This window comes from Panthera tigris, chromosome A1 (genome assembly GCF_018350195.1).
Source record: "Panthera tigris isolate Pti1 chromosome A1, P.tigris_Pti1_mat1.1, whole genome shotgun sequence".
In the NCBI taxonomy this organism is placed as follows: Eukaryota; Metazoa; Chordata; class Mammalia; order Carnivora; family Felidae; genus Panthera; species Panthera tigris.
Genome location: NC_056660.1, coordinates 66,342,216 through 66,361,642, shown reverse-complemented (window position 1 = coordinate 66,361,642; position 19,427 = coordinate 66,342,216). Strand labels below are relative to the sequence as shown.

The following is a 19,427-nucleotide window of genomic DNA, read 5'->3' as shown; positions in this document are numbered from 1 at the left end:
TGATCCGTGGGCCAGCAGCACCAGCATCACCCGGGAACTGTTAGAAACACAGGATGTCAGGCAGCACCCGTAGCTCTTGAGAATATACGTTTTGACCGAGTCTGTGGGAGATTCGTGTACAGATTAAAGTTTGGGAAGCATTGTTTTGATGAGTGTTGGGCTGTTTCTGATCTGATGCCACTCAGAGACTCATCCGCTCTCAATGTCCTGGTGAGTTTGCTGACGTGTTCATGGCTCAAAGAAGACAAGAGCATCAGTATGATCCCTCGTGACCAAAACGAACCTCTGATTGTGTCCCTTGATTGACATGCAGGAAGAGGCCACTGAGTGGGTTCCAGGTCTCACCATCTGTCTTTAGTGTGAGCTGCTTTCCTGACCTTTATTTTATACATTTGTTTATGTTTTTGTGTAAGAGTCTGTCTTTAAAAAAGAAAAAAGGTTGGAAAGTCACTGGGTTTATGGCATTTTATTAGCAAATCCCGTTTGGGCACCCGCCGGGCACTTGACATTTTGTTATATAGGTCGTGTGTGAAATGTGGTTTCTGTTTACAGAGGGTGTATAGCTTAGCTGTGAATGTAGGACTAATATACTTGAAAAGCAGTTAGACCGCTGAATGGATTTATGAGATATTCCGAGAATATCCCCAGACTCTAGAGGGAATCTGGAAGCAAGCTGGAATAGTCTCTCATCAAATAAAGTGTCAGAAAAACTGTGCCTTACACTGTGAAAATTGCTTATGTCTTTGCTGAGGGCGTATTGAGTGCTATTTCAGGCCCTGCTTGGTTGCGGGGTTGCCTCAGTCCTCGTCACTAAAAGTAAGAGTGGAGGTCAGAGGCAGGCTCTGTACAGCAGCAAAATGTATCGGCTGAAAGCTCTGTAATCTAGAACCATGGTGTGCGGGGGGTGCAGGAGAGTGTCTCAGGTAACCTGAAGCAGCCCCAGAAGACAGCGCCGTGTTTAGAAACCGTCAAACCATCGACGTTCAGAATGTTCATTCTGGGTTGTCAAGAAAAGAGTATTTTATGCTCTGTATCTTTTGTTTGCAAAGACGGAAAATCTGTAGTTCACGTGAAAGAGGTTCTGCTAAAATGATTACAATAAATAAAGCGTTTGTTACCTAGAAGGGTAATTAGGAATTTGAACATTAAACTTTACAAAATCTATCATTTCCCTAATTTTAGTAAGCAAATCTCTCGTTGGACCTATGGTGACAGTTCTAGTGAGGGCGCTTGGGATGACAGGGACAGGGTCCACCCAAGTTCAAAAGTTTGATTGCAAGGAAGCAGGCATCCCACTTTCCCAGGAGCTGGGCCCTTTGTCTTGGGGCTCCTGCATGTACCCAGGCCCCTTGGCTTGGGCGAGGAGTCTGTCCCACTTTCCTGCTTCTCTCTCTGGCCTCTAGGTTCTCAGCTAGTCAGCGGCTCAGTCACCCCATGCCCCTTGGGTCTGTTAGCTGTGGCCAGGCCTGTGGCGGGTTCCTGAGAGGGTGGCCCCGGTCTCCTGAGCCTGTCCGATAAAGATGGAGGAGGTCGAGTGACCGGCACATGTCTAGGAGCTGTGTTTGTCAGCAAGGGTTTCATGGAGGAGAAAGGGCTGAGAAATTTGGATGGGTGGGACTGAGCAAGGAGGGAGGGCCTTCTTGGCGGGTGAGTGGGAGAGAGGGAAGGCCCCCATGAGAGCAAGAATGCAGCCGGGTGTGATGGATGGGAGGCCAGGAGGGTTCCTCTCTTCTGTCCCTTCTTGCATCGCTGTTCCTAAAAGCTTTGACAGATTGGATTTGCCAGATAAAAAAATTGAGGATCTCCATCGGACTATTTTAAATGCAAAGTTAGGTCCTGCTAGTAATTTATGTGAGGTAGAGGTAAGTCAAAATGACTTAAAAGTTTTCACGCTGGTGTTTGGGCAGAAGTCTAAGGCAAATTTGGAAAAGTTGGACGTGGGGATTTGTGGGTCAACCTCTAAGGCTTCTGTTCAGTTTAGATGTGTCGAATTTAAGATGTTTTGTAGGACACCCAAGTGCCCCAAGGAAGCCCTGGAAGATCAAGGAGTGGAGATAAGATTTGATACGCATAAGCAAACAGGAAGTCATTAGAAGGAAAGTGAGTAGAGTGTAGGAAGAGAACGAGGAAAAGAGAAAGGTGGTCCATGGCTGTGTCCTTAGAAAAAAGTAGACTTTGTCACGTCTCCTTTTTCTGATGTGTGGAAATCCCAGGATGACTTGGCAGGAACACCTGCCCCTTATGAAGTGTCACCCTGAGCAAGGCTGGACCGCGGGTCCTCCTCTCTGTCACAAGGAGCTTCATCTGTAGGGATTTGAACATCTCTGTTAGCTTCAAAACCCTTTCTTCAAAGGCCGCCCCTGTCTGTGTGTCCAGATGATGGAAGGGAGCCTGTTTAGGGGCAGCTTGGGGAAGGGTGGGGTGTCTGGAGCTGAGTGAGGTTGGCTTCCGCCTCCTCTGCCACCTCCTTCTTCCAGGCACCTCTGTGCAATCTCAGACTCTTGACAAGACGTGGTTTGGAAATTACTAGCCCTGGTGACCTTTCGTGCCTCCTAAAAGCTCTAAAATCCCCTGTTGATAACTCGGACAACACCCTGCCACATCACAATTGAGAGGGCACCTTCACAAGCACAGTCTCGTTTATCGTGTGGTGCGGTGGAGGCAAGTATTCTCATCTCCTGTTGACAGATGAGGGGTCGTGTGTAAGCGGGCACCGCAGGACTTGCTTAAAGACTGGTGGCTACCGGGTGTCAGAGGACAAGCACTTTGCGTGTTTCCCGCTGACAGTTTCCTGATTCCTGCTGCGATTTAGGCCATTCCTGCAGCAGCCGCCGTGTCGACGACCTGTTCTGACACCAGAGGTGATGGAAACATTGAGTTCCCAAACTTCCTTAGTTCCCACTCCTGTTCTTGTGCTTGTCTCGGCTGCACTGGTTTGTGCAGAATGATGCAGAAAGTCCATGCTCGTCCTGCTCCCTCATGCCGCACACAAGTTTTCAGCCCGGGGACCGTCTCTGGGCTCCACCGAACGCTCGTCTCCACCCCATCGCGATGCGTTGTACCTGCCAGGTACGGGTCCGTTCTCTCTGCCCTTTTGGAGAGACCGTGGCCTCTCTTGGCCACAGGCTGCTTGCAGGCGCTAGCTCCCCCTTCTCACCGGCCAGCGGTTCTGCTTGTCCTCCCCACCCTACCCTCTACGCTCCACCACACTCATAAGCCGGCCCAGACCCAGCGCTCCTCGTTTCTGACTCCGCAGGGCTATTCAACCAGTGGCCGTTTTTTATCCAAATAATTAGGTTCTAGAGTTTTCCATGAAGCTACACATGAGCACTGGAAAGAAGTTCAAATATCCAAGAGCTCCTCATGAAACACAACTACTTTCACCCTTTAGGTCAGGTGTGGCATGGCCTGATGGGGCCTTCTGTGCCAATGTTCGTGACCACTTCGGTGCCAAAGAATACAGATCAGAAGAAAGGAACTACTGAGGCACCTGGGTGGCTCAGTTGGTTAACCATCCTGACTCCTGGTTTTGGCTCAGGTCACGATCTCGCAGTTTGTGGGTTTGAGCCCCACATCGAGCTCTTTGCTGTTAGTTCAGAGCCTGCTTCAGATCTTCTGTCTCCCTCTCTCTCAGCCCCTCCTTCACACAATCTCTCTGTCTCTCTCAAAAATAAACATTAAAAAAAAAAAAAGAGGGAACTACTGACATACTGTGTAGCATGGATGGACCCAGAAATGTTGGGCTCAGTAAAAGAATTCAGACACAAGAGACAACATACGGTATGATTCCATTTGTATGAAATGTCCCCAAAAGGCAAATTTATAGAGAAAGAAAGTAGATTTAGTTGTTGCTTGAGGCTAGGAGTGGGAACAGGAAGTCATTGTAAATGGCATGAGGGATCTTACTAGGGGAACAAAAATGTTTTCAAGCTAATCTTTGGCGATGGTTGTATTTCTCAGTAACATTACTTAAATTCATTGAATTGTATTCCTGAAACGGGTGAATATTATTTGATGTAAAATAGATACCTCAATAAATCTCAATATTTTATGATACCTAAACATGCCTTTTTTTGTTTAAAAAAATAAAAAGAAGTGCCTGTGTGGTTCAGTCATTGAAGCATCCAACTTCAGCTCGGGTCATGATCTCACAGTTCATGGTTCTGTGGTGAAAGCTCGGAGCCTGGAGCCTGCTTCAGATTCTGTGTCTCCCTCCCTCTTGCCCTGCCCTCCTTCCGCTCATGCTGTTTGTCTCTCAAAAATAAATATTAAAAAAAATTAAAAAGAACACATGAAAAGAATAGGGCCCACATTAGACCTGGGAGCTTCGAAGTTTCACATTATAGTTTGGTTATAAGGAGGCTGAGGTATCCTGGGTATGGCAGAGATGTCAGAACTCCACTGACTAATAGGTGGTTGACTCCACTTCAGACTGTAGAATCCATTCTTAAAATAAGATTCGCTAAAAATTTGTATTTGGACAAGTTTGATGACCTCTTCCATGAGTTCCTGTCTTATGGACAGAACAGTTAGGAGGACCCTGGTTGGTTCTCTGGTGGTGTGGACTTCAAGGGAGGTCTCTGCCCACCCCGTCCTTTGTTCCCAGCCTTTCTCTCCCCTCCCCAACTTACTTCCTTACACAAGTCATACATAGTCACTGTAGAAAAAGAGCACTGATAAAAAAAAATTTAAATTGCACATAATACATTAAACACTTGTTTCAGACTTACTGTTCAAGTTCCTACTTCTCACTTGCTGAATAACCCACATTGAACATATTTGATGCATTTTTTATTCACTCCCTGGAAATGGAATTTCTAGGTCATAAGGGATCCATTCTTTAAAGAAAAAAATTTTTTAATGTTTATTTTATTTTTGAGAGAGAGAGAGAGAGAGTGCAAGCAGGGGAGGGGCAGAGACAGAGGGAGACACAGATTCTGAAGTAGGCTCCATCCAGGCTCTGAGCTGTCAGCACAGAGCCTCACGTTGGGCTTGAACCCACAAACCATGAGATCATGACCTGAGCCGAAGTCAGATGTCTCACCGACAGAGCCACCCAGGCAAGGGATGCACTCTTAAAGTTGTTCATACATACTGCCCAGTTGTTCTCCCGAATTTACCTGTGCAATGTGGATTTTCATTATATGTGAGTCTAAGATGCGATCTGGCCACCAGAGTGGACTGTGCTTTTTGGCCTCAAGATAGGTTATTTATCCTGTGCAGAGTAGGGAAGATGGTGTTATGAGTCTGCCCCAAGGTAATCAAATGATGCCTGAGCTATTGATTTTAATCACGGGCACAAGGCATTCACTGAGACCGGCCATCTGAGTCTGGGCAGGACACGATGGCCAAGATGGGACACTGTGCTGTATGAGGACTAATTGAGGCACCGGGGACTCACTCTGGAAAGGATATGAGTAACTTTCTGCGAGCATTTGAAGGGCTGTCATGTCAAGAGAAATTAGATTCATTCCGTGTGGTTCTAAGAGCAGAATAAGCAGAGGGTTGGTTGCATGTTCTAGGAAGGCAAGATTCGGTTTAATGTAAGAAAGCCCTGCCTAACAGAATAGAATCTGAAAATGGATTGGGCTCCCCTTCCTTATCATGAATCCCCCTTCCCTCTACATCCCTGGAGATGTTCCAGCAGGCCAGATGCCATTTGGATGCAGAGGCATGGCATGTGTGTGAAGGGAATTCATCATACGGATTTGATTTGGGGACCTTTGAGAAAAGTTTAGAACTATGAGGCCATGAACTTGAAATCACAGCTCTGACTGTAACAGTCTATGGCAGGGCCAGATGAAATAGTCTGCAAACACCATTCGTCCCATTAATTGTTTCTTGGAGCAAGGAAGTAATTTATTGACTCTTCTAATCTCACATTTTCTGGACTCTGCCTCCTGGTGAATGAGAGTTTAGGGTTTTGACAGTCTTTGACATCCAGTTCAGTTCACTTATTGTAGTAGCTGTGTTGGGAGAGTTGGTTTTTCCCAGTTGTTTGTGTTCTCCTTGTATTTTATGCTGTGCGCCAATCATGGTTCTCTCAGACCCTAAGACTCCTGCTTCTGGTAGAAGGTAAAGGGGATGATTTTTACATATCATTCATCTCTGTTGCTTTTTCATCTTAAAAACAACAACAACAACAACAACTTGAGTATTGGTTTCAGTATTTTCTAAAATTTTTTTTTAACGTTTATTTATTTTTGAGACAGAGACAGAGCATGAACAGGGGAGGGGCAGAGAGAGAGGGAGACACAGAATCCGAAACAGGCTCCAGGCTCTGAGCCGTTAGCACAGAGCCCGACGCGGGGCTCGAACTCACGGACCACGAGATTGTGACCTGAGCCGAAGCCGGACGCTCAACCGACTGAGCCACCCAGGCACCCCATTGGTTTCAGTATTTTTTAAGCTGAACCATACTTTTGCAGTGTTCTGAGTCCTGACTATGTTGAAAAGCGGTACTTTTCCTTTGAAGAAATTACCAGTGTTTTAAACTGTGTCTTTTAACGTTTTTAGATGTGTGTTTTTCTTATCTTGGTATTGATACTTTGGGAAGTTAAAAAATAACTAGGTAGTCCACAAAATCTGTAAGAATATGTGGGAAATTGTCCGTCTAATTTTAATGTTTCTAAAGCACAACTGGCCAAACAACCACTTAACCTTTGGCCCTCAAAGTGTGGTCTGGAGAGCAGCAACAAGGGCGTCACCCCCCACCCCGCCGAGTGAGCTAGAAACGCAGAATCTTCAGCTCCAGCCTGAAGCTACTGAATGTGCATTTTAACAGGTTGACCTGACAGTGCCTGGTTGTCAGACTTTCTCAGGAGACTAGCTGCCGATCCTGTGGGTAACAGCAATTCTCTTACCTTGGTGTTTTGTTTTGAGCACCTGATAATGTACCTGGCATTGCGACTAGGTTCTTTCACATGCATGAGCCCATTTAATCCTCAGAATCACCCTCTCAAGGAGGTATTGTTAGAGGCTCAGAAAAGCTGTCACCCAGCCTACCAAAAGTGTCACCATAAGAAGCTGTTTTCTGGAGTCTGTATTTCCTACACCTGAGTCAGGAAAATGGAGGCCTGGGAGTGTCACGGTGGCCTAGTGAAGCCTTCAGTTGTTCCAGCTCTTTGCTTGAGTGACCCTGGGCTTCCCTGCTTCCTGGCAGTGGAGGCTCGGCTGCCAGCCTCTGGCCATTCAGCGTCCAGTTGTAGCTTAGTATGAAGGGCCCGGGAGGAAGTCACTTCTGACACATCTCCCCTGCAGGCTGGCTTCCTGAAGCCTCCAGTACAAAAGAAGTTCAGGGATCTAGACAAACGCATTTCTCAGGAATTGCTTACACCAAAATAGGCTGTGTGTGTGTGTGTGTGTGTGTGTGTGTGTGTGTGTGTGTGTAGCTTCCATTTCTTTAAAATCTTATCATTTAAAAGACTAGATATTTATTGAAAGTTTGTTCTCACATTCCAGTTCTCAAGCCTTTAGGATGTCCTGTTCTCATGGATTCTGAGAAGGGATATACAATGAGTAATAAGAAACCACCTTTAATCATTAAGTAATATTTCTTCTTTCCTGCCTACGTTCCTCTGGTTGTGTTGGAAATCTAAGAAGGAGTCTGTGTCACACTTGGTGTACCTCAGAAAATAGCGACTTATAATCCTAGTAGAAAACTCACAACCGGGGAATGGCAGGATTCCAACATTTGCCAAAACGTGAGATGCTGTGAACCATCCTGAGGGGGAAAAAAAGGGAGGTTATAATTACATCTGTTTAAAAACTACCACTTAGCAAAATTCTGATTACTAAAGCAAAATTAGTATAACAATTGGGGGTCAGTTTATGTATTTTGCAATTGTTTATTTACCAACTCAGCCCCCGAATGGGCATCCTAGATGGCATCTAAAAGGAGGGAATGTTCTAAAATCCACCAACCCTTCCCTGTACCGCTGTAACGTTTTTTTCCTCTCCATTTTATCAAAAGTCGGCCAAATTTCAACTCCCTGCCCACTGCCGTTGGTGGTATTTTTGTTTTTCTTTGGGTATCATCCTGTTTTCTTTTTCTTCACCACTGACATTGGCTTATTTCGTATGAACGCGTGATACGTTAAATACATATACGTTTCAAATGTTTTGACTTGCCTGTGAATCGTTTCTCTTAAAGGGCCGGCCTGGGGAAGTGAGTAATGTCTCGCGTCCTGTTGTTGTAGGAGGGATTTTGAACCGCTTCTCCAAAGACATCGGGCACATGGACGACTTGCTGCCCCTGACGTTTCTGGACTTCATTCAGGTAATGCTGGCAGTGACACCCAAGTTCTCGCATGGGAACTGCAGTTCCTGTTTTTTCCAGTCCTTTCCTTGGGGGCCGTGGGTGGGCCCTTCGGCCTGATGAAGTGGCGTTATCTTCGTAAAGGCCGTGGCGGTAAGAGGAAGGTGTGGCTCTGATTCGGAGGCCAAGTTCACATGAGTAATACCCCGGGTGTAGGAGCGGCTACAGAGTCATGTCAAGGTGGGTTCGAAGCAGCTACAAGCTTGGTAAGCGGCTCTCCGTCTGCCTTCCAGGCATCTGGCATGGATCTCACTCGACCGTGAACACATTTCATAATATAGAAACAGTCACCTCGCACGGAAAGATAGCCTAGATTAACTAAATTATGCATTGTATTACCACAAAGGACAAATACTTACTGCACCGTTTTTGGGGGATAAAACCAGGTGTGGTTACTGACAAAGAAAAGATTAGTAATAATAAGGTGAAAATAATACTTCGTTAGCAAGGACAATAGAGAGCAGTTATTGTAGATACAAAGCCTTTAAAGGCAAGTACATTTAAGCCAATAATTTGAGTACAGGATCAGAGTCATCTCAGAAAATGTCCTTCTTGTTTTTCTAGGCAGCTTTTCTTTCACACGCTGATTGTGCTAAGTCTTTTTTTTTTTTTTTTTTAAATTTTTTTTTTTTAACGTTTATTTATTTTTGAGACAGAGAGAGACAGAGCATGAACGGGGGAGGGGCAGAGAGAGAGGGAGACACAGAACTGGAAGCAGGCTCCAGGCTCTGAGCCATCAGCCCAGACCCCGACGCGGGGCTCGAACTCACGGTCCGTGAGATCGTGACCTGAGCTGAAGTCGGACGCTCAACCGACTGAGCCACCCAGGCGCCCCAGATTGTGCTAAGTCTTAAGGTGTGTATGTATATGTGTGTGTTTTAAACCCAGCAATCCTGCAAATACCTTCTCTACAGCATTTGTTTTGTCTATGAACTTGAGGTTCTGAAGAAGTATGTTGGGTCATCTCATGCCTCATCTGCTTGCTCAGTATTGCTGCACACATGGGATGCTTTTCCTGCTGTTTAATTCTGTCTACTTTTCAGTGATTCAGGCCAGGGGACTTTCTTCTTCATTTCCAAGGGTTTTGTTTTTTGTTTTTTGTTTTTTTAAATGAAGTGCTTTTATCAACAACTGCATGCACATTTTCTAAAATCGCCGCTGCTGTTGCTAATACTTCATGACCTTGTGTTTCACTCTCCTCAGTGGTCTAATGATGAACTCATTGTAAGGCCAGGAAGTAGAAATGCTACCACTGAGGTCTGCAATTATCGCTTCATCCTGATGGTTCCTCCTCCCCCCCCCCCAACCGCCCCCCCCTTCCCCACACTTTTTTTTCAATGCCCAGATGCGCTTCCAGTCAAAACTTAGGGATTTTTCTGGAGCCATTGTTATAAAAGGAGCCAGAATTACTTAATTTGGAAAATTAGCTATGTCATAAAAATCAGTAATAGGCCCGAAATGACCACAGGCATTTCTGTGAGTCACAGGGGAAATGGAGCAATGAATATCTGCCTGCAAACAGTGTAGCCAACGAGGAAAGACGTGCGCTGTTACTGGTGTGAAGAAAGGAGACTCCGAGGCAGAGTACTTTTACTGCGAGGATCTCTGATTTTTCCTTCCCTCTTCTGCAAGCTTATTGTATAAATGTGCCCTGCTGGGTTTTGCTGTGTAATTTATCCCCAAGAAGCAATCTCTCACTAAAACAGAGTCACATTTTGACAGAGATTGTTTATCGCTTTGAGAAGATCTGGGGAAAGATTCTGTTTCTTTGCAAGTGCAAGTTAAGGCAGAGGCCGAGTTTGCAAAAGCGGGCTGTCCCACTGCGTGCTCAGCACATAGTTAGTCCTCATAATCAGAGTCACCCACCTCTTTCTGAATGATATATGGAGACACAGGGATCGATGCCACCTGAGTTCATTATAAAACATTCTGAGCAGCCTCAGAAAATTCTAATCTCGTTGTACTTCTCTTTAACCAGAGAGACAAGGGCCTTTTTATTATCTGCTCACTTAATCTTGGTGAGACTTATCCTGGTGGAATACCAGTAGTCCCGATTAGCTGATTTCTTGACTCTAATAGCAGAGGTAAATCTCGATGTTATTGTCTCCAAGAAAGGAGTTTTGTCTAAAGGATAACTCAGTTATCAATTATGATAAAGATCTATTGTCACTTGTTTTGTTTGCAGGTGTCTTTAATAAGGCTTCCCATAATCCCTTCAGGAAGAAATATTTTCTCCTTTTAAAAATAGTATTAGCTAAATATAAAAGCTCTGATCCCTGCCATTGTTGTTGATTCTTTGAGGGACATTTCCCAACATTCATTGTTTAAATGGTTGTCAGGAGGAATCAAGGGAAACTTCATAAACAATGCAGTAACTGGTTCATCTTACTTTGTGTGCAGAGGCCTTTCTCCAAAGGATTTGCATGCGATGAGCAGACTTTTGACTGAGGTATCACTAGGATCATTTTGAAGTATTTGGGCCCGTTGCTATATTAGCAAGCGAAGATTTTTTTTTTTTTATTAAAGCCACAAAAATGAATTTAACCTGCCCTCAAATAAAGGCCAACAAAAATCAAAATGTAAATTGATTACTTTTTTTTTTTTTTAAGTTGGTTAGGACTCTGTAAGGATAAAAACAACCCAGTGGTGTTCTGAGACTCTTAATGGAATCATGTAAAGTTAAAATAAACACTATTAGGGTAAGCACATAGAATGAAAACTAATTTTCCAAATCAAATACATTATATTCAATTCATTTTCCCCAATCAACCAAATGTTTAAAACCTGTTAGTTATAACAGCAATCTTCTGGAAATTAATTAGAAGCCTATTAGCTCTGCTAGCTGAGCCGAATGAAGAGGGTTGCTTGTTACATTTCTAAATAGGCTCCTGAATTAAAGCAAAGCAAGGTCAAAATGACAATCAGTTTGACTCACCTCGTGGCGTTGCTTAAGTAGTTTATCTGGTTTTTGTTTGGCCTTTCTCAGGTGGGTGAGAGTTTTTTAAAGGAAATTTTACCTACGTTGACTCAGTCCTCTGAGAAATTTAAAAGTTTTAAGTATTAGGGAAAACATACAGGTTATCACGAATATTACCTGTGTGAACAGCGGCACCTTCCCAATTGCATGGGAATCTAAAAGGGAAACAACTTTCAGACCTCTTTAGAAACTCTTCTAAAGAGTTTCATTAGCCTCTTTCGGAACTGAGATACTAGAACGTTGCCTTGTTGCCTTTGTTTCTGATGTCAGTAGCAGAATCAGCTCCTGGCACCGGGAACCCCCCCCCCCGGTTTTAATGTCTCACATCTGGTTCTTTGGGTAAAAATGTTCTGACTGTGGCAGCCCCGGGGAAGCTCACAGAAGCTCACAGATCCTGAGTCTTTCCGAGTGTAACAGGTGAGTTTAATTGAAACGGTTGAGTTTTAAAAGGATTGGGAATTTCCTTGTCAAGAAGTTCCCCTTGGTATTATCTTGCAGGAGATGTGGGCCTTCCCAGTCTGCATATCCTCTACATCAGGTATTCCGGAGCCAGAAAGAACTTGGCAGGATTTACATAGTAACGAATAGAACGCAAACTGAAATCTAAAACTGAGATACCTTCCTGAATAGGGAGTTAAGCTTTCCACTTATCAGAATATTCAGATTAAGACTGTCTTGTGCAGTGTGTGTGTGTGTTTCCCCCTTACTAAAGATACGTATATGATCATGCATTTTTTGGAGAGTTAAAATCAAATCGATATAGAAATAATGTGATTACAGGTATCCATGTGAGCTTTTTAATCCATATTACGCATGTTTGATTGCTTTTTCTGTAAGACAATGATAGTTTTGTTGGTTTTGTAAGCAAGAGTTCAGAAATGTGAACCATTGGGTTAGAACTTCATTGTTTTTCCAATGGAGTCTGATGCTGAGAAACGGGAGAGACGGGAGAACAGAACCTTCCATTTGAGCCGTGGTGGCTGGAGTCAGTAATACTCTGTAGAAGCAGGTCAGAAATCAGGGGCAGATTTTATTACCCGTGAGATAAGACAATTCTGTTTAAAACCTGAGTATATTTGCTGACCAGGTAGAGCTTATTTTCCTAACTTTGTCCCTTGGACTTCAACAAAAGATTTATATTTGTGTAAATATTTGTAGGGTTTTGTTTATTTTTTTATTTTTTGTTTTGTTTTGTTTGGATAGTTAGCTGTTCCTAATCCAGCTCGTGGGAGACTGTGACACCTTGGATTTTGAAATTGTATGTCATTTCCTGTTGTCCTGTGTTAGAGTGGGGTTCCTGTGTGGGATTTGGGAGCCCGAACTGACCTGGGCACGGAACGGTAGTGAATGAAGAAAGTTCGATTGTCGACCTTCTATTTTGGAAGGCTGGGCCAGAAGTGAGGTAAATTTCTGAGTATATTGTAGGAAATAAATGATTCCTACAATCCAAAATAACAGCAGTCTGCAGGTTACCTCAGGGTTGCCCTGGGCTTATCAGATAAGTTAGCCAATGGCTGGCAGGGCACATCTGGCTTACCAGTGTTGTTCAGACACGTTTTGTTTATTCGCTTTCATGAAAATTGTAACAGCTTTGAGTATTAACGATATTTTTAAAACCAAGTAATCTATCAAGCCAGATATAGTTCTTCACATGTTAAAACTACATGTCTTTACAAAAATAGGGATCAAAATACAAATAGTGTCAAGATCTTCATCTAGACCTCAGACATGACAAATCAATGATGAATAGGACTTTGGCCTTCAAAACGTGATGTATTTGGGTAAACAAAAGCATAGAGGTAGTGATTAAAATGTCCATTTTTGAGTGTTTGGCTGACTTCCTAATGCCATAGCACAAATACCAGCAGCATAAATCTAGTCTTTAATTTTCTTTCTTTTCTTTCGTTCTTTCTTTCTTTCTTTCTTTCTTTCTTTCTTATTAGAGAATGCAAACTGGAGGCAGGGCAGAGGGATGGAATGAGAGAGAGGGAGAGAGGGAGAGAATCTTAAGCAGGCTCCACACTCAGCACAGAGCCTGATGTGGGGCTCAGTCCCATGACCTTGGGATCATGACTTGAGCTGAAATCAAGAGTTGGATGCTCAACTGACTGAGCCACCCAGGTGCCCCTAGTCTTTAATTTTCTTAAAACAATGATTAATTAATAAAGGTACCAAGAAAATATGTAATATTTTTAATATTCTAATAACATTTAAGTTTTAATTAATGACAAATTAATTTTTAATGATTTTGAATACACAGGTGTAATATTTGTGCAGATCTGTTGTTTTGTGAACATATGTGCAACTAGATACATAATGGAGAATCTTGACTGTTTGTCCCAAAAGGGAAACATTGTTTCTTACTATGTGTCTGTGGTGTGCAGATTTGTAATGCTACCATATTTTCTCATTCCTGTAACGTGTCTTCCTTTTTGTTTTCTCCACCCCATCTTTTATTGAGCTCCTACCATGTGCTGACAAAGATGGAATCTGTGTCTGCCTTCATTTGGCCAGCACTTCCCATGTTCAACATGCCATGCACCTGCTGGGCTTGGTTGTGGAACTGAATGACATTTAATTCCTGTCCTCCAGGGTCACCTGAGTGGCTTAGTTAAACGTCCGACTTCGGCTCAGGTCATGACCTCACGGTTCGTGAGTTCGAACCCCACATCATGCTCTCTGCTGTGAACATGGAGCCCACTTCAGATCCTCTGTCCACCTCTCCCTTTACCCCCCTCCCACCCCCCCACGCTTGCTCACTCTTGCTCTCTCTCAAAAATAAAACTTCAAAAAAAAAAAAAAACCCGTTTAATTCCTGTCTTCCATGAGGCACATTCTCTTGGGAGAGACCGAAGGTCAGCAGTTACAATGCTGTGTGACCTTATAAAAGGAGGGAAACTGTGTAGGAGAGAGGATAAAGCTCTAGCGTGAGACCAGTCTGATTTCCAGTCCTTGTCTGCAATTTTCAGTTCACTTATCTTAGGAAGAGTTCTGGGACATCCAGGTGGGGGCATCCTGCAGATAGTTGGGGGTGTGAGCCTGGTGTTTAAGATCTGGCATGAACATAGAGCCTGTGTATTCTTCTCTGAGCAGGTCATTGATGGGGGGGTGGGGGGGTGGGTGGATAAGATTGCCCAGAGAGAGTGAAGCATTTTTAAGGGCCAAGACCAGAACCTTACGGAAACCTTAATACTTAAAGAGAAAGGCAGAGAAGAGAACGCAGACAGACGAGACACAGAATGAACAGTGAGGGAGAAAGGAGGAAAATTGGTGCTGGAAAACCAAAAGAAGACAGGTGTGTTCAGTGCAAAGGAGGAGGTGAGGAAGCAGAAAGCAGTCAGTTGGATTTGACGATTAGGAGTCCAAGGAGCAGCTGGAGGAGGTTCAGGATAGAAGGAGGCCAGATTGCAAAGGCTGTAAGTCAGAGGAGAGGAAGTTGACATAAGAGCAAGCTGTTTTTGAAGGAGTTTGCTCAGTGTTGCTAGGTTGTTTGGGTTTTATGGCTTATGTGGGTGCTATGGGGGGTAGTGTATCTCTTCATCCCAACATCCCCCCCCCCCATCCCCACTGATAACCAGGGGTTAGATTCGAGGTCTTGAGATACAGAGGTGAGTAGGCGTGAGGCCCTGCCCTCATGGCTCTCCTCCAGCCCTCCCCAACCCCCACCCCCACCCCCAGGAGAGGGAGCTGTCCAAAAATTCATCCTTGGCTGAGTTTGGAATGCTAATTTTGCCGAGTGCCTCAGAGGAAGTCCTGGGAGGCAAGCTGTTAGGTCCAGGAGCTCACCTGAGCTTTCAGGAAGTGACCCTCCATCAGAGAGGAAGAGGCTCCTGTGGGTGGTGGAGCAGGAAATGCTTCTGGAAGTGAGTGCCCATGTGGGACCTGAGCCTGAGCTCAGGAAGAGATAGGAGCTGGAAGGCAGTTGCTTAGCTTTGTTTGAAAGGATAAAGTTAGTGCCAAGGGTGTTCGACTCCTTTCTGACAGTTCTGTTCATCCTTGGTATATTTGATAAGCCTTGAGAGATACTTGATCATTTTAATAACTTTTATTACTTTAAAGTGTTTATTCTGTATCCTTTTCCTCAGCTAGTTCCTTCTCACTCCCTTAAATGAGATCTTAATTTAACATTTCGTAGTTATAAAAAAGACCCATCTTTGATTATTTGTTTTCTTCTGTCTTTGCCTCATGAATATGCCTCATGAATACTGTGATACATAGATTAACCTGCCCGTGGTCTTCTGAGATAAGCAGATACCTTTGTTCTTTGCTTTCAGATGCCAGTGTATTTGCTTATTTCAGAACTTCATGTATTTTCTTCTCTGAACCAAAGACTCTAATATGTCATAGAAGGGTAAGACCCTTCAAGGGATAACTGGATTTCATTTTCCTCTAAGACGGGCCGTGCCCAACGTGGGAACAGGGGTTCACACCCTTTCCTCACACCGCAGTGCTGTCTCGGAATATATATCTGAATAGGTTTGTTTTGCTTTGTTTGCTGGTGATTTGTATGACAGCAGAGCTCAGGCCTAGAGAGTACGATTCCCATCTTCTAGGTATTAAGTTTAATCTCTCTACAACTCCTGGAAGGGAATTCTACATGCCTGCCAGGAGGACTATTGATGCTCTTCTATGTGTTACATATACACCTTGGATGCAACCTCAAATAGACTGTCTTCATTCTTCACAGACCATCAAAAGTCTCTTCTTCCTATTAGCGAAGCTTTCCTTGGGCACTTTGTTCTGCAATAAAACTATCCCTATCCCCTCTGAAGAAGCTGGGATCCTCGAACCGTGGCCGAGTGCAGTGCTGAGCAAATTGCATTACGACCTCACTTCCACTCGGTCAGTTAGTACTTCCTGTGTACCAGGCACTTTTCTAGGCACTGGTGTGTAGAGGAGTGAATCGGGCATTGGCTTCCAGGAGTTTACATTCCACTGCAAAAGACAGATGGTAAACAGTTAAGTTTATAAGGCAATTATAATAATCTCCTAGTGCATTAAGGAATGGGAAGTCTTTGCAGGTGACTTCCGGGACTGTTGGGACATGGTGAGCAAGGAAGTGGTGATTTTTGAGTTTGGAAAATATGAAGGAAACAGCCATGCAGAAAAGACTTGGAAGCAGATGGGCAGAGTGTGTGCTCAGGAAAAGAAACATGCGCAGATGCTCAAGATGGGAGCAAAGTGGCATGTTCCCAGGTAAAGAGAAAGCCAGGCAGTGAACAGAGTGGAGACGTAGGCAAGAGGGCACTTGAGACCTAGGCAGAACTGGACTCCATAGGTTAAGAGGTTCGGGTTCTCTTCTGGATGCAACGGGAAACCACTGGAATATTATAAACAGAGGAGGGACATCATGCTCATACTTCAAAATTGAAAAAAATGTATATTTGATGCTAATCATGAGGCTTAAATATTTTTTCTAATGTTTTAAGTCATCAAAATATGCATAATCCCTTAAAGGCAAGGCTCTAAGGCTGTATTTCATGGCATTCTCTCATGCTCAGCACAGCTTCAGGAACTGAGGCAGATCAGCACTTTGTATTTCATTCAAGTCATGAAAACTGTATTGAGTTATTCCCCAAATAGGAAAGTGGTTCTCTGTAGTCAGCGTGGACCTCTTATCTTTCCAGCAGCCTACCCTTTTTAGGGCAGTGGCTCTCAAGCACCAGGTTGCCCCTAGCTGAGGTAACATGGAAAAAAGAAAAAGGATGGTGTAGGATTCCTCCCCACCCTGCAAAGCTGAATTTTCTGTTTTTCTCTTTCGGACATTTTGTTTTTTAAATATAGTCGAGTGGCTCTTAGCCAGAAGGTGTAAAGTCAGTACAAAAGGTGATAGGTAGTCCAAATGACCTGGAAATAACATTAATCCTAGCTAATGTTTAGAGACTCCTTCCTGGGTGCCCAAACTTGTTTCAGATCTTTTATTTGTATAATCTGTCATCTTTCTGGCAACTCCATGAGTTATGTACAGTTATTGTGCTGTTCTCACAGATGAGGGAAATGAGGCCCAGAGGAGTTACATAATTCGTCCAGGATCACACATCTAGTAAGCGATCACTTTGAGGCTTTTATTTTTATATTATTGAGTTATACTCGTTTATGTTCATGAAGGAGAAGCAGAGTTCCCCTTCCTGTGTTTTGATCACATCAGACTCTTCTCAATGAGGGAGATTCCAGGTGGAATCTCTAATAATAATTAAATTATTTGTCATCTGGTGCCTATGCTGCCTCTTCAACAAAAGTCGTAAAAGTGCTCATGTAATGTGATCCCATGGTATTTGAGATGTAAATCTTTTGAAATTGTGGTGCTGGCCTTCTCTCTCTCTCTCTCTCTCTCTCTCTCTCTTTTCTATCTTTTTAGCACGTGTGAACAAGAGCCAGAGAGAATCTTAAGCAGGCTCCATGCTCTGTGTGGAGTCTGACACGGGGCTCGATCCCATGACCCTGGGATCATGACCTGAGCTGAAATCAAGAGTTAGATGCTCAACCAACTGAGCTGCCCAGGCGCCCCTCTTTTTTCTTTAGAATTAAAGATGGACAAATCACTTTCCTCCTTCATGAATGCTTTTTCAAATTTTTGCTGGTTGTAAAATCCAGACTGAGAGCTGCTATTTTCAAGAACTTTATTCCTTAGCTAATGATAAATCTGATTTCAAATACAAGTATAGGAGAAGTTGTGACTATGTTTTAGGTGTGAGCATCATGAAGTAGAAGATACAATATTTACACATTTTAATGCACATTTGTTTGGGTTGTGATATACGTAGCTCTGGAGTACTGTTATGTAAACCAGGAAAAGTAATCGGCTATGATGAAAACAAAGGAGCATTTCTTAAGATTTTGTTGAAAAACAGAAGCTTAACTTTACATTAAAACAGTGAACAACAGGTGATTTTATACTGTGCTAGTACTAGGGGTTAGAAATACATTCCTTATAGACAATGACACAAATCTAGTTAAAAGTTAAGTTGTTAAATTTAAACACTAGAAGTGTATACACTGAATGTAATAAGTTTATCATTTACATGTAAAAAATAAATACTTTATAGTTAATTTAACCGAATGTCCAAGTAGCAAATTTACATTTTGAATACTTAAGGATCTAAACTCTCAATTTTAAGATTTGATAATGGAGGCAATAGCATTCTCTTCTGTGAAGATAAGAGTTCTGGTCTACTTGATTTCAGGCAACAGAGCTTGTCTATGCTTTATCTGGTGTGTGTACGTGTGTAAATATAAATGCACATATACCCTCAAGGAGCAGTCATGTTATTGATTAGCAACCCTTTCAAATCAAGTAGCTGGATGTACATCTTAAACTGTAAGGCAAGGAAAATAATGTTTGTGGTTGTAACAGAGGGTTTTATGTAGGGCTCTCTGTGAATCATGGTCTGCAGTTTAAGGGAACCTGGAAAACTTGTCTGAGGAATTTATATTTGAACCTGTGAACCCTTGGCCCCATACAAAATCTTTGAGCAGGAAAGTGGCCGCTCACCATGTAATTCTAAGGGCGACAAGGACATCTATCTCCTTTGAACATGTTATTCCCATTTGGTGGATTTTACTGAAGATCAACAAGGGTGATAATGTGGTTCGTGTTGTTGCATGTGCTGGGAGGTTGCCTATGAATTGTGCCCTTGGCTACTTCCTGGAAAGGATCTTAATGTTTCAGATTTCGGTCTCCTTTTTGTGGTCTTTTGCAAAAGGCTTTGTGGCAGAAGGCTTCCTCCTCCTCCCGCCTTGCTGGTTCCAGCCAGCATCTGTACTGGCGTCTCAGGACGGGGCAGCGGGCGACCTTGTTCCATGCCAGGCTTCCCTGGGCTTCTGGCTCTGCTTCTCCCATTTCAGTTCAGTGCGCTGGGATGCCAGGACCCCAGGTTTCCTGGAAGCCTGACAGTGTTACATGATCTGATTTATTCTATGAGGCTTTCTCCTTTCGGGAGAATTACGGATGAAGTTAGCAAAACACGAATTGAGTGAAGCTGGAAAGTTAAGACGTTAACTCTAAACCTGTCCTTGAACCTCCGGAGGTAAATACTAGTCCTTAGTCATTTTTTAATTTCTTCGCTAAGGAATGCTGTAGAAAGGATGGCAGAGTCAGCCACCGTTCTTGGTGTTCAATCCATTCCTCCTTTT

The 19,427-nt window shown here is 43.5% G+C and overlaps 1 protein-coding gene and 1 long non-coding RNA gene across 15 annotated transcripts in view; one reads left to right on the top strand and one right to left on the bottom strand.

Moving 5' to 3' along the window:
• The window catches only part of ABCC4 (ATP binding cassette subfamily C member 4), a 286,538-nt gene that overhangs the window by 186,290 nt on the left and 80,821 nt on the right, over positions 1-19,427 (top strand). For all 14 annotated transcript variants that reach the window (XM_042979281.1, XM_042979303.1, XM_042979308.1 and 11 more), the window contains one exon: positions 8,199-8,278. In XM_042979281.1, the coding sequence (XP_042835215.1) occupies positions 8,199-8,278 (80 nt within the window). The remainder of the gene's footprint in view (positions 1-8,198; positions 8,279-19,427) is intronic.
• Positions 7,467-11,517, bottom strand: LOC122236691. Its single transcript, XR_006214885.1, has 2 exons — positions 11,253-11,517; positions 7,467-7,723 (listed from the first exon to the last, which is right to left on the bottom strand). It is a non-coding gene; the product is annotated as an uncharacterized LOC122236691 (long non-coding RNA).